General features: G+C 41.8%; 1 protein-coding gene across 2 annotated transcripts in view; it reads left to right on the forward strand.

Moving 5' to 3' along the window:
- SGSM2 (small G protein signaling modulator 2) overlaps window positions 1-22,511 on the forward strand; it is a 436,818-nt gene that overhangs the window by 382,085 nt on the left and 32,222 nt on the right. Inside the window, exons 12-15 of one of the 2 annotated variants that reach the window (XM_040338437.1) lie at window positions 4,352-4,486; window positions 14,187-14,340; window positions 16,089-16,153; window positions 17,555-17,700. In XM_040338437.1, the coding sequence (XP_040194371.1) occupies window positions 4,352-4,486; window positions 14,187-14,340; window positions 16,089-16,153; window positions 17,555-17,700 (500 nt within the window). The remainder of the gene's footprint in view (window positions 1-4,351; window positions 4,487-14,186; window positions 14,341-16,088; window positions 16,154-17,554; window positions 17,701-22,511) is intronic. The other variant, XM_040338439.1, reaches the window with a different exon arrangement.

Here is a 22,511-nt window from a genome sequence, read left to right on the forward strand (position 1 = left end):
TAACACATGCAGGGTAGCCAACCTGCACATGCTCAGTTGTGTCTTTTATGCTGGAGAGAACATTTATTTGTTCTCGGAGCTAGCCAGGTTACATGATATTGGCATCACACATGTGGGTGTATATAATTTACTGACATTTACTGACAGTCCAGTCATAGTGAGTGTATACACTCACGTGTACACTTTTGTGCAGCCTCTTGTATATATCATCACATACCTGATGAGTATGTATCTGCCCATAACTAGCAACAATAGAATGTTGATGAACAGTAACAAGGGATATTGACAGAATAGAAGGGTGTCCATTTATGTTTGTATGCACAAAAATGCATCAAATATGTTTGTTATACACTCGTGAATGGACTGGCATGATGTAAAAATATGACGTATTTTCAGAAAAAAGAAACAGGGCTTGAGAAACTTTACTAACGACTAGAGTTGAGCAGACACCTGGATGTTCGGGTTCGGGAACCCGAACCCGAACTCCGAACCCCATTGTAGTCAATGGGACACAGACTTTTAGAGAAAAAAAATGCGCGGAAGTCCCCGCAAATTCAATAACCAGACCTTTTAGGTCTGGTATGGATATTAAGGGGAATCCCGCCGTCAATTTAAAAAAAAATGACGTGCGGTTCCCCCTAAATATCCATAACCAGACCCTTCAGGTCTGGTATGGATATTCGGGGGAACCCCGCCGTCAATTTAAAACAAAAATTACGTGCGGTTCCCCCTAAATATCCATAACCAGACCCGTTATCCGAGCACGTTGACCTGGCCGGCCGCAGAAAAGAGGGGGGGACAGAGTGCCCGCAGTGTACCCCATTACCATTTCACACGGGGGGGTCAGGATCTGGGGGTCCCCTTTGTTAAAGGGGTCTTTCAGATTCTGATAAACCTCCCGCCCGCATACCCCCACAACCACCGGGCAAGGGTTGTGGGGATGAGACCCTTGTCCCCATCAACATGGGGACATCCTCCCCATGTTGAGGGCATGTGGCCTGGTGCGGTTCAGGAGAGGGGGGGGCCGCACTCTGTCCCCCCCTCTGTTCTGCGGCCGGCCAGGTCAACGCGCTCGGATAACGGGTCTGGTTATGGATATTTAGGGGGAACCGGCGGGGTTCCCCTTAATATCCATACCAGACCTAAAGGGTCTGGTTATTGAATTTGCGGGGACCTCCGCGCATTTTTTTTTTCCGAACTCCGATCCCGGACCCAAACTTTTTTCAATTATTCGGGAAAAACCCAAAGTCCGTACCGAACCCAAACTTTACAGTTCGGGTTCGCTCAACCCTACTAACGACATGTTTATAAGCAAATTTTCTCATTCTAAAATGCTTCAAATCTGATTTCTAATTTTGTCAAACTCAATGAAACATTACAAAATATGTATAGCCTATGTCTGGATATTCATTGAACCATTATTTTCGGATATTCACAATTCAATAAGCTTTTTTCCTTCAACAACTAAACTAACTAGCAGAATTCCCATTTTATTTTATGTTAATGTATTTGTTGTTGACATTTTATAACATTGAGAGGTATCATTAATTACATAACTTTGTTTAACTTGTAGTGTTCTCAGCAAACAATGGCACTAATTGGTGAACGATGTGTCACTAAGCATCACTGTAAAAAAAAATGAACGTTATCAAGTAAATTTCTTCTCTTAACTTGCACATTATGCTGGGGTCTGGACTACTTACTTGCCATTGAAACATAATGGTTATTAGGGTAGTGCCAATGTTTTAGACTGGCCTTTCTCAGTCAGAGTTCTGTGGAACCCTAGAGTTTCTTCAGAGGTTTCTCAGGGTTCCTTAAGCAATAAGCTGCTTTTCCCTCTCAAATGAGTAACCACTGACAATAATATTTTTTTTAGCTTTCTGTAAGAGGGATTCTTCTGAATGACAACAAATGTAAGGAGCATTCTTCCTAGTAACCATCAAGAATTCCATGAGCCCAGCAAGTTTTTTCAAGGGTTCCTCCATGTTAAAAAGGTTAAAGAAGGATGCTCACGGAACTCTGTGGTTGTATAGTCCCTTGGTCCTGTCTGTGGTAGCATGGTTCTTTAGCAACCTGCATCAGAATGGCTTGAGAATAAATGTCTGGCCATCACAAGGTCAAGAGCCATCCCTGTTTTGCAAGTTCAGAAGCCTAATGCCGCATACACACGACCGTTATTCATGTCATGAAAAAAACAAAGTTTTTCTCAAAGTGATTCCTCTCAAGCCTGCCTTGCATACACACGGTCGTGATAAAAAATGCTAGAGAAAAGCGTGGTGACGTACAACGCGTACAATGGCACTATAAAGGGGAAGTTCCATTCGAATGACGTCACCCTTTGGGCTGATTATGCAAATTTCCCTTCTCATAACTTGCTTCTGAGAATGCACGTTTTTTTCCCTGACGTTAAAGCCTACACACGACCGCTTTTCACGACGAGAAAAACGACGATGTGAAAAATGATGAGAAAACATAGAGCAGGTTCTAAATTTTTAATGCCCATTTTCCGTGTCAAGAGAAATTCTCTGGACCCTAAACACAACCGTTTTTCACGACCAATTTAAAAAATTGCATTTTTCTCGTCATGAAAAACGGTCGTGTGTACGCGGCATAAGACTGCAATGTTATCTTTTGGTCAAAGCACCCATCCCTTCTTCCTTCTCTCTTAGTTTTTCCTCTTATAATCCATCTTGCTTGTCCAAGTAAACCACTGACCTGGAACTAGCATGCACCCAGAAAGGATTCATTTAATGGCACGTAGTGATGTGGTTGAGCAACTGACTTAGCTATTATTTTTTATACTTATTCTGCGACTGACCTCACGATTTGTTATTTTTTTTTACTAATGACACATCTACTGATAATGGGCAATTAACCATGTTCTTCCCCATAAAAATGTTTGTGACTGAATTTTTTGCAGCGATACTGAAACCTTTTTCATTAACAGATACTTTATTGTAGCTAGTGATACCTCTGCTTCATTATATCTTAACCCAAAGCAATAAAATTCAGATTTTACTCATTAGAGTAAAACTATTTAGCTAAAATATCCAATGTAATAAAAAGACATTCTTGTAATTTGAACATCATAATTTTGATTGAATTGCTACAAAAGACACTTAACTCTCTTTCGTATTGACCAGGGTAAGGTTCCAAATTTGTGTCTACATTACAGTACAAATGGCCAATAGGTATTTCCATCAAAAGCATTCTTAAAATGATAGCAATGAATATTCCTTTAGCACCTATCTTTAGAATTGAATCTTTTACATGAGCTCCCAGAGATTTTTGCTGTGCACAATGTGTTCTCATGAGTGCAGGTCTTCCAGGTCCTGTGTCAGATGGCTGCCCTTCTGCATAGTGAACACAAGTTGTCATTCCCTCAGCACAGGCACCATTCATAGAATGCCTTGTATTTTTTCAGTGAGTACAAACTGTTCTCTGATTTGACAAGGTAATGGGGTGATGATTTTACGATCTCCACCTCATTAAATCAGATTCTTTTTTTTTAAATGTCAATAAAATGCAGTGCAATGCAGTGGATTCTACCACACCGCGTTGTTGTGTTAAAACAAGTTCAATTGGTCATGCTTGGACCAGTATAACCATGCATATGCCATACTTAGACAATCTCCTTGAAAACTGAAAATAACTGAAATGGATACTGCGTCTGGGTCCTGTGATCAGTGGCTTCCATGCTACGTTATGAACACATTAGGTCGCTAGCTTGGCATCAGTGCCATTCAGATAATGCTTTTCATTATCTCAAGGAATGCAAAGCGTTCTCTGATTGAACAAAGTGGAGATCATGACATCACCACCCCACCTCTCCACCCCATCCAACGTAACTATAAAAAATACATACTTGGAAATATTTTTATTGACATTTTATTAATTACAGGGCTGTATCCATTTATACATTTTATATCTGTCAGGAGTTAAGTTTTACCATGTAAATATTTTATTAAGAGCACCTTAGGTTTCCTAACCTACCGATTTAAAAACATATTAATGGAGGCATAATTAAATATACAATATATATATATATATATATATATATATATATATATATGTCCATCTGGTACCAATCTGGTACCACCGAATTATTGTGCAAAATTTAAGCCCCTGACCATTCAGAAATAAATAATTTACACGGAATAACTGTGACTACGAGTTTGACTGTACTTCTGTCCTGCCTAATATCAACGCTTTGGGTGAAGATATATCTGGAATGTTTTTATTTTTATTGAGCAAATTTAATAATGGTTCTCTAAAGTTTTTTTTTCTTTTTTTCTTTTTTTTTCTTTAATTTTTCGCACTTTGTTCCCTCACCATTATTTTCCCAAAACAGTCACTATTAACTACCACCACTTAGCTGCCAGTCGGTCTGTCTCTGTTGATGATGATGAGGAAGAAGAAGATAGGCTTCACGCCATGCTATCCATGATCTCCTCTCGGAACCTCACAGCTCCTAAAATGATGAAAGGTTTTTATCCAACTTCCCTCTTGAACCTTCCCACGTCTTGCTTAAAGAAGGCGATGTTTCCTATTTGACAAATCATTACAACGGTGGTGGCATTATCAGGCACAGAGAATAATTCAGCATCGCACAGCTTTATTGGTTTAGTCTGCTCTGCTAATACTTAATATTAAGAGGTTACAGTAATAACTAGTACACAGCACCATACTGACAGCAGATACTTGTGTTTGTTATTCAAATTATTATCTCCCTTCTATCCCAAAGAAAGATTATATCATGGGAGGGCATGGTATGAATTTTGACTGCACATTGTTATTTTGAGTCTTCTTCATATTAAGCCACTCTGTTGCCATTTTGGAAACCTTAGGGTTAGTTTGGTTTAGGAGTTAATATTTACCTGTCCTTCTGCCTGCTGAGGTGGAGAGAGCTTGGGTAAGATCTCCAGTATCCAGCTAATTTCAGTGAGTGCTGATGTCTGATGTGTGCTGTGATTCTATACACAAGCCTTTATACAGTAGAAAAGTAAGAGCCAGCGGAAGAAACCTCAGAATGCAGCAGGGGACATCAGCATCCAACATTCCTGGAAATGTTGAAAGCAGAAGAACGTTGACCAAGTTTCTCTGTTCAATACAGGATAGTTTGATGTCACAGGTAGCAGGACAGGTAGTTATTTCATTGCCCGCTTTGTAGGTAGGCACTTGTTTCAGGATTTAAAAAATAGCAGCAGAGGCTCTTTAAGGACAGGGTCATATTTAGACTTGGCACACCTGAATGATGACAGCTCTTCCGCTTGTCTTGTGTGTTTTTTTGTTTTTTTTTTAAAGAAAACTACTGCTAGAATGCATTAATAAGGGGCATTGGGTCTACTTTATATTTCCAACAACATTTTAACTGTACAGACCAACAATTAGGAAACAGGGAAGGATAAGCAAATGTACCCTGGATTACAAAGCACCGTTTGACTTCTCTCAGCATACCTTAAAGGGGTTGTAAAGGTAATTTTTTTCCCCTAAATAGCTTCCTTTACCTTAGTGCAGTACTCCTTCACTTACCTCATGCTTCCATTTTGCTTTTAAATGTCCTTATTTCTTCTGAGAAATCCTCACTTCCTGTTCTTCTGTTTGTAACTCCACACAGTAATGCAAGGCTTTCTCCCTGGTGTGGAGTGTCGTGCTTGCCCTCTCCCCTGGACTACAGGAGAGTCAGGACGCTCACTAACACACAGCTCCTTTCTCTATCTGCAACGTAGAGATCGACCTGACTCTCCTGTAGTCCAAGGGAGGGGGCAAGCATGACACTCCACACCAGGGAGAGAGCCTTGCAATACTGTGTGGAGTTAGACAGAAGAACAGGAAGTGAGGATTTCTCAGAAGAAATAAGGACATTTAAAAGCAAAATGGAAGGATGAGGTAAGTGAAGGAGGACTGCACTAAGGTAAAGGAAGCGATTTAGGAGAAACAAAAATTGTACCTTTACAACCCCTTTAAACCCCCATGCCTCTGCAGATCTCTTGCTGAATTTAGCCACACATTTTCAGAGGTGGATAGAGGTAAAAAAATAAATAAAAAATATTTCAGTTTTTGTAACTTTATTATTCATTATTGAGGCTTGGTCCAGCCCCCTAACTATGCTGCCCTAGACACTGGCCAAATACATGGCAACACCTTATCCAGACTCTCTGCTGTGAATATGCTAGGGTTTGTTCAACATCTGGAGCAATCCTACTAATTACCCTAAAGGATCACTCCACTTCTTTCCGTCCAGTACACACTTTGCTCAACAGTACTAAGCCCTTATGAGGGGGGCACTTTGAACCCCTGAAATACATTGAGTATTTATGATATAAGAGACTGAATAATATTGAATCTGGACTTTATACATTCCGCTTTTCATGCTTTCCTCTTTGCATACCCAGTTACTAGTTAAACATAGAGCCAACCTTCGGCCACCACTCCTGGGAGAGCTGACTAGGGATAAACATTCCTTCTATACTGCTTATGGCCCGAACAACAGCTTTTCTTATTTTCTTGTGTCCATTATATAGCATTAGTGAATAAAAGTATAGGTGTGATGGGTTTCCTGTCTTAATAAAGACATGGATGAGGCATATCCATTCATACCACGGAAATATATGCATTGCTCGGCAGTCTTTATTACAACCATCTGGAAAGTAAATGAAGAAAAATGTTTTAATTAGATAATGTCTGACCCACATATGTTTGCATCATGCAATTTAAAAAGCATTGACCGTAGTGGGAAACTATACAGCCATTTACAGTACACTATGGGTATTGCTTTGGCAGACAAATCAGCATAATTAGTAAGTCTTGCTTGACCTATGTGACTTTTCTGGCGGTGACATAGTTAAGCAGAGGTCTTTAAAAAAACTGCAGTTACCTTCTCCATCCCTCCATGCTCCACAATTCCCATAGCTGCACATTACTAATGACCCTACATAACGAGACTTGTGGTTTGTGGCCACCTCTTGGTGGATCACCATTTATTTTCTAGACCATCTTATTAAACTTCAAAAACACATATATGCTGAACTCCTAGAATAGTTCATGCATTACACTTTCAGTTTTAGTTTTACCATTATGTGTGGGTCAATGTCATCCAGCCAAAACTTTTCATTTTGATTCTTTTAACGGTTTTGAGCTTTTGTCAGGTTTTTTTGCTGTCTTTGCCCTATTGAGCAGATCTTTCTCTACTTCACGTGAGGACTGAAAATGATAGGAAATCTCTCTTACAAGGGACATTAACAAGACTCTGTAATTATGTAGGCTATTTTTTGGGACACAGATCCTCATGTAATAAAGCTGAATTCCAGCTATGGCTATTTTTGCATAGTTGCATTGTTCCAGCTTGAAAACATGTAATTATGCATTTACCATACCTTGCCAGTTTTTGTAGAAGCTGGAAATCACTATAGTAGGAACTGCTACTACAGTGATTGCCATTGGCTTCTGGGTCTCATGCAAAATATCTGCCTTGCTGCTTAGTGAACAAAGGAGGTCAGCTGCTTGGCAGGGAACCATTCAGAGAATGCTGTGTATTTTCTGAATTAATGTAAAGCCTTCTCTGATTGGACAGGGTTGAGATTATCATGTCACTGTCCTGCCTCTCCACGTCATCCAATGAAAAGTATTTTCTGAATAAAGCCCATGCTGAGTGAGTGCAGTGAGCAATGCAGGCGCTTGATACTTGGCCTTAAGTCAATGACGATCAGTGTAGTAGCAGTGCCTACTAATATGATTTCCAGCTTCCATAGAGATAGCCAAGTGTAGAACATGCATAGTTACATTGGTCCAAGCTGGACCAACGTAACTATTCAAAAATAGTAATACCTGGATTTCAGCTTTAGAGGGTTAGTTCACCAAAAAGCTGCCTCTGCAGGCACATCTATAGATAATAAAAAATGTTACACCGCGCTAAAGCCCAAAAATTAAGAAAATAAAGAAAATTATAGTGGGTGACAGCAGCAACTAACCATGTGATATAAACATAGTAAACCTAAAGTGAGCAAACAAAAAACTGCGCTACTCAATATTAAAAAAGCGTGAGAATAATTGAAAAATTTAAATATCAAAGCAAAATTACCCAATTCAAAAAATATTAGTTGGATAATATAGTGAAAATCAATATCCGTGAAAATGCACAATAATAACAATCAAATGTAATGAAAATATATGTGAAAATAAAAATAAAAGTACAGTTCTAAAAAATGTATAGAAAGTCAGTCCACGTGATGTACATATAGAAAAGTCAAAGCGGGAAAATCCTTCAGAGGGGTTCCACCCGCAAAAAAAATGCTCCAGAGACACCAATCACCCTATTAATTGGGACGCTTACCAGATTGCCGTGGACCATATATTTCTAGAATGGCCAAATGGGCGTACAGAAAAACCTCTACAGGGTAACATGAGCAATCAAGCCTCTAGAACCTGCCGATGGTCACAAAGTTCCTCCCAAGGTATCCAATTCACGTCAAGAGGTCCAGATCTGCCAAGACCAAAGGGCATGTATATATGGAAAGAAGTACCAGGAAGTAAAGGGAAATCTCACCAATGGGGTTCACAGTTGGCACAAAACAAACTGATAGGGGCTATAACCCTCCCTTGCTGTGTTCAAAAAGGAAGAATGGAAAAAGGAGAAATGTACAATTACAATCTTGACAAAAGTGACCATTTGCTTTACATTTATTTGGCAAGATTATTTAAAAAGAAATCTTAGATCATTTTAATACAGTGAAAATAGATTTCTGTAGAACCATTTCTATTTTGTAATAACTCAAACTCCACACAAGATCTTTGGATGGATTTGTGCAAGTTATAGCTATAAATACACTTAAACCCAGCCACATTGGTAGTTTTAGGTGAAATTAGCCTTTGGGAAAACGTCAATGTTTAATTGTATTGTACAGGTTAAAGGGCATCTCTTTAGCATGAATAGCAAATATATCATAAACGGTATTTAATAAGTTGGGGTAATGTATTCAGCAGGCAGCCTAAACCAAACATCTTGGCTTTGCCCTTTTACACTTTATTATGCCACCTCATGAAATTCATCTATAGATGATAAAATTGCAGCATAGAAGGCTTATGCTTGCATTATTTCACTGATGAAATGCTCGTAATGAAGACACTTGTATGCATACGCTGTATCCTTGCCTGACGATAATGACATCACTGTTGTTACAGGGTTTGCTTTCCCTTGTCTGCTGGTGTTTGCAACATGCTCGACCTTTGCATGTGGCCAATTTTGCAGCTTCCCAAACAAATGATGAATGGAACAAAATAATGAGGATGCTGTTCACTTATAATTCTTCAACGACTGCGGTACCTTTCATCTGGATCTTTAGGTTCTGTGGGGTTCTGATTTTACATTTTGTAAACTTTTATTTATAAATTTTATATTTTTTTTACACTTGGTTACTTTTCATTTTTTGGTATACTTTTTCCTTGGGCCCTTTCAATTATTGGTATTACCTTAATCCAAACAATTGTGGCACATGGTGGTGGGGGCCTCTTGTTCTTTTATACAATTCATTTGTAATCTTGTATCATAATATAAGATGCAGTATGGTTTTGGCCATCCAGCTCCCTCCCTGAAGAATTAAGGTGAAGAGCATTTTTTCATTAACCTTGGCTTTCCTTAGCAATTTTTTTTTATACGTTTTAGCATGCGTGTACTTAGCTGCAATTTTTTTTTTTTTTTACTGCTTTTACCTAACCCCTTTCCCACTGATCAAAATCAATAAGTAATTAATTATATACCTGTCTATAGGTAATGTAAACCATTTACATTGCCTAGGATTGAGATGTAAATTGTTCAAATTAATATTTATATACAAATAATGGCAATATGTTAGTAGGCTGAAATTGAAAAACAAAAATGGGGAATGGGTGATTTTAATCTCTTTTTATGTATTGCTTTTGCTGCCACGGCTGGTGCCTGTTTAGTAAATCCCCCCATTGCACCTGACATTTGATGCATGAATCAGTATTCCCTATATTAGGGGTCTCAAACTGGCGGCCCCTCCAGCTGTTGAGAAACTACAAGTCCCATGAGGCATTGCAAGGCTGACAGTTACAAGCATGACTCCCACAGACAGAGGCATGATGGGACTTATAGTTTCACAAGAGCTGAAGGGCTGCCAGTTTGAGACCCCTGCCCTTTATGTTCCTTGTCATGTTCCTTATACACCTGTGCTGAATTAATTGGGCTTTTTTTTAAATCCCTTTCTTTGTGGTAAGGCTTACGATGTGAACATCTTACCATGGCTTGCTGCCCAGAAGAAATTAATTGCCTAACTCTTTTTTTGTGTACTTTGCTCATTGTGCTTGGAAGTTTTAAGCATTGACCTCGCGCATGCATTTGGTAACTTAATTCATGTCATGGGGGGAGCTGAAAGGCCTGAACATTTTCAAATATGTTAATTTTTGCAGAGTAATCTTAACTTCAGGCAGATATTAAAAAGAATTATGTGTACTGTTTTGCCTGCCAAAGGTAATTCTGTTTAGCCAGTCTTGTGTTTTACACAATTCTTCCATACTGTACAGTCAGACAGGCAACACACTTCCTGGTTTAGCAATTGAGCTTTCTGTGTCACCTCTACGCCTCAGACTTCTTCAATGGATTGAGTTATAACTAAGTAAGGCTTTGCAAGCTTAAATTCTTCCACTTTCTGCTGTACACTGGACCAGTTGACTTTTATTAAATAAACTCTTATTTATTATGTATAGATGCAAACAATGACTTTTCTTCACTGGACAAACCAGCATCATCACCTCAGTCTAGTGAGCAAAATGCTAATAAGGGAAGAAGCAGTAATGCTAACCCAAGAAGTGTGATCTTTCTGGCTGTCCAATATGACTGAGAAGCGTAAAACAAATACAAAAACAGCTTAACAGAGCTGTATATTTTTTGTCAAGTAACTCAGAATATATGTATTTCAACGTTGTCATTAGAGGTTTGTCTGGAGTACCTAAAATTGCTAAATACACAGTAAAATAAATATCTGCCTATTGATTTATTTTATTTGCAAAATAAAAATTTAATTCTGAATATCAATATCTGTGATTCACATACAGTATCTCACAAAAGTATGTACACCCCTCACATTGTTGTAAATATTTTATTATATCTTTTCATGTGACTACACTGAAGAAAGGACCGTTTGCTACAATGTAAAGTAGTGATTGTACAGCTTGCATAACAGTGTAAATTTGCTGTCCCCTCAAACTAACTCAACACACTATTACCATTGGCAACAAAAGTGAGTACACCCCTAAGTAAATATGTCCAAATTGAGCCAATTAGCCCCCCCCCCCCCAGGTGTCATGTGCCTCGTTAGTGTTACAAGGTCTCAGGTGTGAATAGGGACCAGGTGTGTTAAATCTGGTGTTATTACTCTCACTCTCTCATACTGGTCACTGTAAATTCAACATTGCACCTCATGGCAAAGAACTCTCTGAGGATCTGAAAAATCTACATAAAGATGGCCTAGGCCAGGGGTCTCCAAACATTCTAAACAAAGGGCCAGTTTATTGTGCTTCAGACTCTTGGAGGGCCAGACCTTGGCCAGCGGGAGTGGAAATTTTCCTGCCATCATTGTTAGTAAACATCTGGTATTAGGGGGAGGAATGGTGTCCCATTGCTGGTATCATAGGCAGGAATAGTGCTCTATTAGTTGTGTCAGTGGGAGAAATGGTGCTCCATTGTTGGTGTCAGATGGCAGAATAGTGTCTCGTATCAGTGGGAGGGATAGTGCCTCAGGGGCCAGATAAAGGCAAGCAAAGGGCCGCATCCGCAGTTTGGAGACCACTGGCCTAGGCTATAAGAAGATTTCCAGGACCCTGAAATTGAGCTGCAGCACGGTGGCCAAGACCATATAGCGGTTTAACAGGACAGGTTCTACTCAGAACAGGCCTCGCCATGGTCGACCAAAGAAGTTTGCACGTGCATGTGCTCAGTGTTATATCTAGAGATTGTCTTTGGAAAATCGATGAAAGAGTGCTGCCAGCGTTGCTGCAGAGGTTGAAGGGGTGGGGGTGGGGGGGTCAGCATGTCAGACCATACACTGCACACTGCATCAAATTGGTCTGCATAGCTGTCGTCCCAGAAGGAAGCCTCTTCTAAAGATGATGCACAAGAAAGCCCACAAACAGTTTGCTGAAAACAAGCAGACTAAGAACTAAGGACATGGATTACTGGAACCATGTCCTATGGTCTGATGAGACCAAGATAAACCTATTTGGTTCAGATGGTGTCAAGTGTGTGTGGCAGCAACCAGGTGAGGAGTACAAAGACAAGTGTGTCTTGCCTACAGAATCATGGTGGTGGGAGTGTCATGGTCTGGGGCTGCATAAGTGCTGGGGAGCTACAGTTCATTGAAGTAATCATGAATGCCAACATGTACTGTGAAATACTGAAGCAGAGCATGATCCCCTCCCTTCAGAGACTGGGCCGCAGGGCAGTATTCCAACATAATAACCCCAATCACACCTCCAAGATGACCACTGCCTTACTAAAGAATCTGAGGGTAAAGGTGATGGACTGGCCAAGCATGTCTCCAGACCTAAACCCTATTGAGCATATGTGGGGCATCCTCAAACAGAAGGTGGGGGAGCACAAGGTCTCTAACATGCGCCAGCTCTTTGATGTCGTCATGGAGGATTTGAAGAGGACTCCAGTGGCAACCTATGAAGCTCTGGTGAACTCCATGTCGAAGAGGGTTAGAGCAGTGCTGGGAAATAATGGTGGCCACTCAAAATATTGACACTTTGAGCCCAGTTTGGACATTTTTACTTAGGGGTGTACTCACTTTTGTTGCCAGCGATTTAGATATTAATAGCTGTGTGTTGATTTATTTTGAGGGGATAGTAAATTTATACTGTTATACAAGCTGTACATTCACTACTTTACATTGCAGAAAAGTATAATTTCTTCAGGGTTGTCACATGAAAAGATATATTAAGGTAGTTATGTTTATTCATTATCCTGTGAGCAGGCTGGAGGTGGGAGGTGATAGAATAAAAGTTGAAGAGCTGACAGATTGGTGTCTTCTGACTGGCTGTATAGATTGGTCATTGGTGTGTGAAACACAAACAAGGCCGGAGAGAAGTACATATTCTGTATCCTGTAAGACAGCAATTAAAAATGTATTTTTAACTGTGTATTTAGTGATTTGGCTGGAGTTCTGCTTTAAGGATGTGCACTGTGCTGATACAATTAGTTGGCAAAGTTAGTCTATATTAGATGGCTATTCTTGCTAGTGACTGCTATAGCTGCTATCAATATTTACTGTCTTCTCCTGGTGGGGACAACGCTCTCCCCCCTGCTGGGAGCAGACAATTGCTCGGCAGGAGGGATTCCCCTGTCAGCGTTGTCTGTGTTGATGGAGGTATCATGCAAATTTCTGTCCTGGAACTTGTGGTTGCAGGAAGGAGATTTGCATCGTCTATGGCCTACTTAAGAAAGAAAAGTTGTTGGTACAGTAGAACCTTGGATTACAAGCATAATTCGTTCCAGGAGAATGCTCGTAATGCAAAGTACAGCCGGAAAGGCCCGAGGACAGTTCGGCTGACTTCGGCAAACCTCGGAAAGACTCGGTTCTTGAACCTTTTCGAGGTATGCCAAGGTCAGCCAAGCTGTCCTTTTTTTTTCCGTGCATTTCCAAACGGCGCCGTATTGCGAAACGCTCGTTGACCACGTTACTCGCAATCCGAGGTTCCACTGTAATTCAATATAGCAGCATCTGCCTGAAGATTGCAATATCAATTTTGTGCACAATGGCCTAATAATTCATTGCTAGAACATAAGATGATTAACCGAAAATAGTAATAAAACATAGGATCTATTGAGCCTGCTCAAAATAATGGCCTATTCTGTCTTATTATGTCACTCTTTCACTCAAGATAAATAAACGCATAAGTTCCATGTCACCTATACCTAATCCTACTAACCAGATTATATAATCTTGAAACGTTTATTAGAAAGCTTTGCCCAATACATTGTCATTTTAAAAAACTCTACATAAAGATACTAAGCTGATGTACTACAAAGCGGAGCATGGAAATCCTGTTGACAGATGATGCATCATGAGTGCATGTAGGTGTGTGTTCAATAACCCTGATTGTTTGTAAACTCAGTGCATATTGGATATATCCATTGTGTCCAATGTCTGATTGATATGTCTCTCCAGACTCTGGCGACGTGATAGAAATGCAAGGCTTTGGTGCTAATCTCATGCCCTGGCAACATAATGAACCTTGCAGTCAGGGATCGTCTTGTCTATCCTGCTCCACAGGAAGCTCTCCATATGATATTCCCAGCTGCTGCAGCTGCACCCATGACAGGTGAGTCTCAGCCTGTGTGTCAGTGCGTTATATTCTTAGCAACCTCTAAATGTGTTTTTAGGAACTGAAAGACTTTGCTTTAATCAAGAAATTTAAAGAACATTTATGTTTTGCTCATGCAGGCAAAAGCAGCAGGTTCACTTTATCGCCACCACCCCAGCAGTATATGCTCACCTTTCCTTAATTCCTCCACTGTTCCAAGGAAATACCCAGTACTTCTGTGTATGGAAGAGCATAAAACAGCGCTGGTGCATAGTGCTTAGTCACATGGTGACAGAGAGGATCAGCTTCGTAATAGCTCTGAATACAGTATTCTTGTTCCTAAAGCCAGTTCCAGATAAAAGGAACGGTGGTCTCCTTGAATAACATACAAAAATGGGGGAATGGCAAAAGAATTTAAGACCCTTCATACCTTCTGACCCACAATGCCTCAGCACTTTCTCTGAGTTTATGATAAGTTAATAAACATTCCCCTTTGATATTTAGTCACCAGCACTTTGTGCAGCTGCTAGCTCTCCACCTTGGTTGTAGCTGACAGCTCAGGTGCCTTCTAATGAACAGAAACCAAAGTGGTTTGCAATCAAGTGATCACTATCTCTATATCAGCTATAGCATAATGTTCACATGCATTATGGAGGAGTAATTAAAAAATAAGTCTTTTGGCTCTGGATGCCACTGTAACCTGAAGGTGATAATGTGATTCTGTTTAATACTGTAATTGTTGGATACAATTCCAGTATCAAAACAAATATGTGTAACGCTATCGGTAACCAGACCTGGCACATTTGGCTCTACTGATGGCCAATAGGTACATGTGAATGTCCCAGACCCACTTACTTGGTGATAAATGTCCCAGGCACATTCCTTCTCAGGGTGAACGTCGCTTTTCCCGGGTGGTGGTGGATTAATTAAGGGCGCCAGTCACTTTTAATACATTTTAGATGTTTTTATAATAAACATGCATGAAGAATGGTAAGGAGGGTGGAGAGAACGCAGGTCTCATACATGGTCTTCTCACTAATATCAATCCTTCTGTAAAAAAAAGTCTGCCAGATGGAATACCACTTGTAAACGTGGCTCCTTATCAACTGAGGTTCCTGTGTATTCTCAGTCTTAGAATACAAGGCAGGACAGCAGTGGGAAGGTTCATAAGGTGCTTCCCAGCTTGGTCGGTCACTCACCATCCCTGTGGTAGGACAACCGCAGCTTTGCTTCCCCCAACAGCCAGTAGCACTTCATCTCAGCCAGCAGCTTAAGGAACACCTCCCATGACAGGAGATCCCTCACCACTCCATACCCCTAGGCCCTAAGGCACGAGACCTAGATAAGTGGATCAAACAGATATCCTCACGGGTAAAGTCCCTGGAAGGAAAGAGAAAGAGAAGGAAGTGACTCAGATACTTAATAGCTCCCCCAGCATGCTCGCCAGGCATGCTGATTGGCCAGGTATTAAATATTTGAATGGGCATCTAAGAGTCAGTGACTGTTGGTCATGCAAGTGTTAAACCAGGCACATTCCAATTTACATTTTTCTAAGCAGGTCCTCTGTGGAGAACCACTATTCTCCACTTTTTCATACATCACCCCCCAATGTTGGTAATACTGTTCCATGTCATATAAAAAGTTGTATTTTTGAACATTAATATATAAAAAAAAATGTACCACCAACAATAATATTGTAATGGAAAATACAATTATTGTGTGCCACTTATTTTACATGTGTCAGTAAATTATTTGTTTATCTACAGGACATCACTCAAACTGTTATGTGAAAATATGAAGAGACAGATTGTTTCCCGAGCATTCTATGGTTGTAAGTAAAGATATTGATTCTCTAAAATTAAGTGGATCTGTTACCAATATATCACCTGATTAAAAATGTTGCAGTACCAAAAAAAAGCCAAGCAGTTTGTTTAGCAAAAGAAACTTCCACTCAGTATGATCATGAAAATGAATCTTTTTTGCAGCCATATGATTGTGGCTTTTCTGAAACATGTGTATGGTTATGGAAAGGCGGTTGGTTGCTGTATGAAGGCACAAGGACATTTCCTAAAATGTTTAGGTCTCAGATATTATTGTGCTATGGTAATACCTGCGGAATACATAGAATAAAAGAAGTAAAAGGAAACATAGGCCCGGATTCACCTAGCACTTACGTCAACGTATCTACAGATACGCCGCGTAAGTGTAAATGTGCGCCGTCGTATCTATGTGCCGTGCCCATAGAACTAGTTACGCCTGAAAATAGGCTTCCTCCGACCGACGTAACTTTCCTACGCCGGCGTATCTTGGCCGCCTCATTGGAAATATGCAAATGAGGGAGATATGGCGATTCACGAACGTACGTGCGCCCAGCGCATAATATACGCGGTTTGCATAAGGCTTACGTCCGGCGTATAGTTATTCCCCATCTATGAGGCGCAACTCATGCAAAGGTATGGACCAGGTAACAGCCGTCGTATTTTACGTCGTTTACGTAGTAGTACGTGAATAGGGCTGGGCGTAGGTTACGTTCACGTCGTAGGCATTGATCCTGTCGTTTCTTAGGGAGTATATTCAACGTGATTCTGAGAATGGGCACTGGGATACATCCACGGGACGGCGTATGCGCCGTTCGTTCGGCCCATCATTTGCATGGGGTCACGCTTCATTTAAATGGATCACGCCCACTTCCACCTACTTTGAATTAGGCCGGCTTACGACTAGGATTTTACGTTACGCCGGCGCAACGTTGGGAGCAAGTGCTTTGTGAATACTGTGCTTGCCTCTCTGTGTTACGTCGGCGTAGCGCATATGAGATGCGCTACGCTGGCAGAAATATGCGCCGATGTATGTGAATCCGGCCCTATCAGTTTTACCAGTATTGAGATGGTTTATATAGATTTAATGGTTAAGCTTACCTTTCTATTACACGTTCCACCTGTATATAGGGTGGAACATGTAACATGTTCCAGCCCCCACCACCAGTTCCCCTGTTCCCCCCTCAGTGTGAAAGCAGGTGGGGAATTATCTTCTCGCTGTCACGTTTTAAAAGTTGGGAGCATGGAGGTGGGAGCATGGGGGAGGGAGCATTTATGGATTTAACTGGAATAGTGGATATTTACAACAGGTTGACCGAAAATCCATGCAGTGTACTGAATTTCTGTAGCTGTAACATAACTACTGATTTTCCTGTAGGTCATAGTCTTATTTAGCATGTTGTCCTTCTTTTTAGGGCTTGCCTATTGTCGTCACCTGTCCACAGTTCGAACTCATCTCTCTGCCCTTGTACATCACTCCATTATTCCACCAGACAAACCAACCGATGCTTCAAGTGGCCTCACCAAAGAAGTGTGGAGCAAATATCAAAAGGATATGAAGGTAAACGAAATATTATCAATTCTTCTGTTGGAGCTTCATTATAGGAGAAAAATTTGCAGGAGCAGATGTTAGGCCTGTTTTATTAAAATGGAATCTCTATTCTACTGCACAGGCAGCAATATGCCATTTCATAAATAAACTAAGTGCCTTGTTACCAGAATTAAAATGGCGCCATAGTACCCAGGTTATGGTTTTGCCATTATAAAGTACAACTAAAAATACAAAATCCAGTTACTATGTGATGCACAAGCCTCATAAATGTAAGAAATTAGCTCAGTAGTGGGTTTTATGTGACTTGCTGGATGAGTCACAGCATGATGAAAAAGGCACAGCAAGACAGCAAGATCTTGGTGAAACACAAGTTTGTTTTATATACAAAATCTGTGTTCACTAAGACCCCTTTCACACTGAGGTAGTTTTCAGGCATTTTAGCACTAGAAATAGCCCCTCTAAAGTGCCTGAAAACTGCCTCCCTTGCCGCCTGAGTGTGAAAGCATAACTGCTTTCACACTGGGGCGATGTGCTTGCGGGACGTTAGAAAAGGTCCTGCAAGCAGCATCCTTGGGGCGGTTTGCAATGAATGAGCAGCATTTCTGCAGTGCCTGAAAAGCACTTCAGAAGCCCGCAACACAATGTTTTTTTTTAACCCTTTCTTTGGAAAAGCGCAGATAAAACGAGCGGCGCTTTACCGTTAATGCGTGGGTGGCCCCAGTGTGAAAGGGTATCAAAACAGAAAATAAACCCTTGCCACATTGGGCATTTAACTACAAACACAGTAACCTAACTACTTGTCCTGGAACTGTCTACTGCTGCCCAAACACTTGACTTTAAGGCCCCGTACACACGACTGGTTTTCTCGGCAGAATTCAGCAAGAAACTCGATGGGAGACGTATTCTGCTGAGAAAACCGGTCGTGTGTACACTTTTCGCCGGGAAACCCGTCGAGGAACTCGTCGAGCCAAATAGAGAGCATGTTCTCTATTTCCTCGTTGGGCAATGGGAAAATTTGGCTCGCCGAGATCCTCGGCGGCTTTACAAGGAACTCGACGAGCAAAACGATGTGTTTTGCCCGTCAAGTTTCTTGGACGTGTGTACAGGGCCTGACACAGACCTAATCTGTCACACAGACCTAATCTCACCATACAAGCCAATGGTTGCTCCCCAGTCTGTGCTGCACACAAATCTGGTTCCAGAGTGCAGCATCCCCCCTAAGCAGCCTAAGAAGTTTATAGAGCCCAGAGTACTAGACCTGTTTTTGTTTTAGCTGAGCTTGTTAATCCCTTAGTGAGCCAAGCAAGCTTACTGCGCAGCACAAAAGGGAAAACAATTTGTATACTGCATGAACCTGGGACAAATCTGCCTCCCATCCTGGGCACAACCCATTGTTTTTCCTGGCTTTCTGTCCCAAAAAAAAAATAATACTTTCACCTTTCCTGATTGCACCAATCTTACTTTGTTTGTGTTCTCCCTTGCGTTGCTTCCCCTCCCAGGCATTACCAATGACAGTTGGAGCGTTTCAGCAACAGAGGCAGCACTGTCAATACAGAAAGCTGGAGGCAACACTAGCAGCCAGGTGCTGACTGATGAGCTACAGGCTTGGTAATCAGTAGTGACAATGCTGATAGCCCTGCCACCTGCAACATCTTCCCATATCACTGTAGTGAAAGCAGGGCCGCCATCAGAAATTGTGGGGCCCCTTACACAGTTTTAGGCCTGGGCTCCCCTCCCCATCCCCAGACCTGACCATTGGCAGTCCCACTGAGTCCCATCCCATGTCCTCTTCTTTCAGTCCCATCTCCCCCGATCCCATGTCCTTCTCCTCCTCCTCCAGTCCCATCTCCTTCTCCAGTCCCATTTCCTTATTCTCCTTGCATGCACATGTCTTCTAGCAGTTTCAAGGAAACACTTTTTTTTTACACTCTCCTCGATCTTTGACGTATTCTTTTTAGAGGAATTCTGTCCCTCCCACCAACACAGGAAGCACAAGGCTCTTCAGTGATGGACAGTGCACCCTGTGTAACTATTGGCTAAGGAGGCAGGAGGCAGAGCAGCCCGCCTCCTGCTGCCTTCTCAGCCAGTGAGCAACTGAAAGACTGTTAAGTCCCTCCCTCATACCACCTCCCGAGTCCCAGCCCTGCCAACTTACTAATGTGCTTCACCTATGGCATCTCTCTCCTGCACTATGTCTCCTTTCTCTCCTCACTCCTGCACACTTCCTGGTTGCCAGGCCCCGAGCCCCTCCAGATGCTCAGGTCCGGTACATGTGTATCGGCTGTATCCCCCTGATGGCGGCCCTGAGTGCAAGCCGACACAGTCTACATGAGTGCAGCAACTCTGCTCTGAATTCAGAAGCAGTGCATCAGAGGTGCCACACCATCACAGGAAGCTACATTAGGTGGACTTTACTGCCAGTATCAACAGGTATTTGTGGGACTTTGCAGGGGAACTAAGAGAAAACTGCCGCGGGCTCTAAAGAGTGATGGTGAATTGCTTTTCAGAGGGTGGCTAAGCAACAGCTTTCAGGCATTTAGGAGGCCATCGTGACACCCCTTTAAGATTTGTATTCTTCGCCGAACAACAATGCGTGCTATAAGTGTGGTACCTACCATTCTCCAACAGAGATACAATGTTAGTTCCTAACATTTAAAAAAATAAAATCCTTTTGTGTTCCAGTCTTTAATTTTGTTGTAAAACTCAATCATACATTTGATTTGTTCATTATCCTTTTATTTTAATTCAGTGGTTGCAGACACAGCTGAAAATTAGCTGCCTGCTGGAGCCACTCACAATTCTCTCCTTGATAGCTAGGTCACTTCTTTATTCAAGCTGTCTGTCACTCAGATATTGGTACTGGAAGCTTTTAAAATAGTGTAGAGGATAGTCTTTTGTACTCTTACCCTTTTCTGTCCCCACTTTCCCAGCACATTCATTTTATTTACCTATAAACACGCTCTTGCGTGGTATCTGCTAAACATCATACAGCACCAGCCAGAGCTGTATCCTGGCCTAGGCCAACAAGGCCCAGGCCTAGGGCAGCAAATTAGTCTAGCGCCCCCATAAAGCAGCCGCGCTGCTTCTGGTATGCGGGCGGCCGGCATTCCGCAACTGTGGGGGGGGGGCGCTTCCAATTTTGACTGTCCTATCATCCTGGACCACAAACCTTCCTCACTGTGCTATATGTTTCTGCTGCACCATCTACTTAAAGTAGAACTAAAGGCAACATGGCAACACTTTTTTTTTTTAGCCCCTTTCAGTTTATTTTTTACCATCCCTGTCCCATTGCGAAGATTTTCCTTCACTTCCTGCTCTATGGGCAACCAGGAATTAAGAGGAAGTCTAAGTAAATTAAGGGAATCCATTGCCCCCCCCCCCCCCCCCAGTTAGAGAGCACATTTTCCCCTTAGATTAATGCTCGTTTTGTCTAGGGGAATCGGCTATTGGTTTCAAAATATGATCCGTACTTACCCGTTTACGAGATGCATCTTCTCCGTCGCTTCCGGGTATGGGCTGCGGGAATGGGCGTTCCTTCTTGATTGACAGTCTTCCGAGAGGCTTCCGACGGTCACATCCTTCGCGTCGCGATTTTCCGAAAGAAGCCGAATGTCGGTGCGCAGTATAGAGCCGCACCGACGTTCGGCTTCTTTCGGCTACGAGTGACGCGATGGATGCGACCGTCGGAAGCCTCTCGGAAGACTGTCAATCAAGAAGGAACGCCCGCTCCCGAAGACCCATACCTGGAAGCGACGGAAGAAGATGCATCTCGAAAACGGGTAAGTACGGATCATATTTTAAAACAAATAGCCGATTCCCCTAGACCAAACGAGCAGGAATCTAAGGGGAAAAGGGCAACAATTAAATAAATGGGTGAACTCCCGCTTTAAATAACACAGGGTGTGGCCGTAACAGGAAGGGGTGGGTCATATTTAAATTAGGGGGTGCACAAGTTTAGTCAGGCCTAGGGCATCACAAAACCTAAATACACCTCTGTCACCAGCCCAAAATAAAGATCTCCCCAGTGCATTGAATATAAATGTGTATGCAGGTGCAATCTCAGAGAAAGGCCATAACACATTTCCTGAAGTATATTTAGCTTGAAAATCAGTTTAAGAAGTCAGAACAGCTAGGGCTACACAGAGCAGAAGTGAGAGGGCAGCATGTGGCCCATAATACATCAGTTTGGCATGTCTGCTCTAGAATAGGCTCCTATTAGTTGCAAAAGATATCCCAAATACAGTAATAAATATACATCATTAAAAACATTTTACAATCAAGTTTCAAGCACCAAAACATCTTACAGAACAAGAGACAATCAACAATATGTAGTGTGGCAGTGCAAGACCCTGCCACAGTGAAAATGTAGGAGAAAATGTTAAATGGCAGTCTGGACCAGGTTTTGTAGAAAACAGAAATGCTGATGGTGCAGGTGTGTGCTGGGTTCTTGGGGTAATCAGAACTACTGCATGGTGCTTTCTGGAACAGGACAGACAGAATGCAGAGCCCAAAAGAAAGAGTAGTAGGGAGCTGTAGGAAAGAGACAGCGAGCTGACAAAGCTTCAGCGTTTATGCACAAACACTTGGATATTGTACTAGATGGTCAGGAGGACCGAGGCACAAGGCCTGAGCAACACGGCTATTAATGCATTGAGGTAAAAGGCATTTTAAATCTTTATGTCCTCCCCTTTCCTGTGTGAAGGGGACGATAAGGGATAAGAGATCAAGCACTGTGAACAGCTGCATCCTTTCTACCCTCTCTTCCTTTTCACATAGGGACTCGTGCAAATGTAGTGGGGTGGAATCAGGGGGGTTCTGCA

This window comes from Rana temporaria, chromosome 2 (genome assembly GCF_905171775.1).
Source record: "Rana temporaria chromosome 2, aRanTem1.1, whole genome shotgun sequence".
Taxonomy (NCBI): Eukaryota; Metazoa; Chordata; class Amphibia; order Anura; family Ranidae; genus Rana; species Rana temporaria.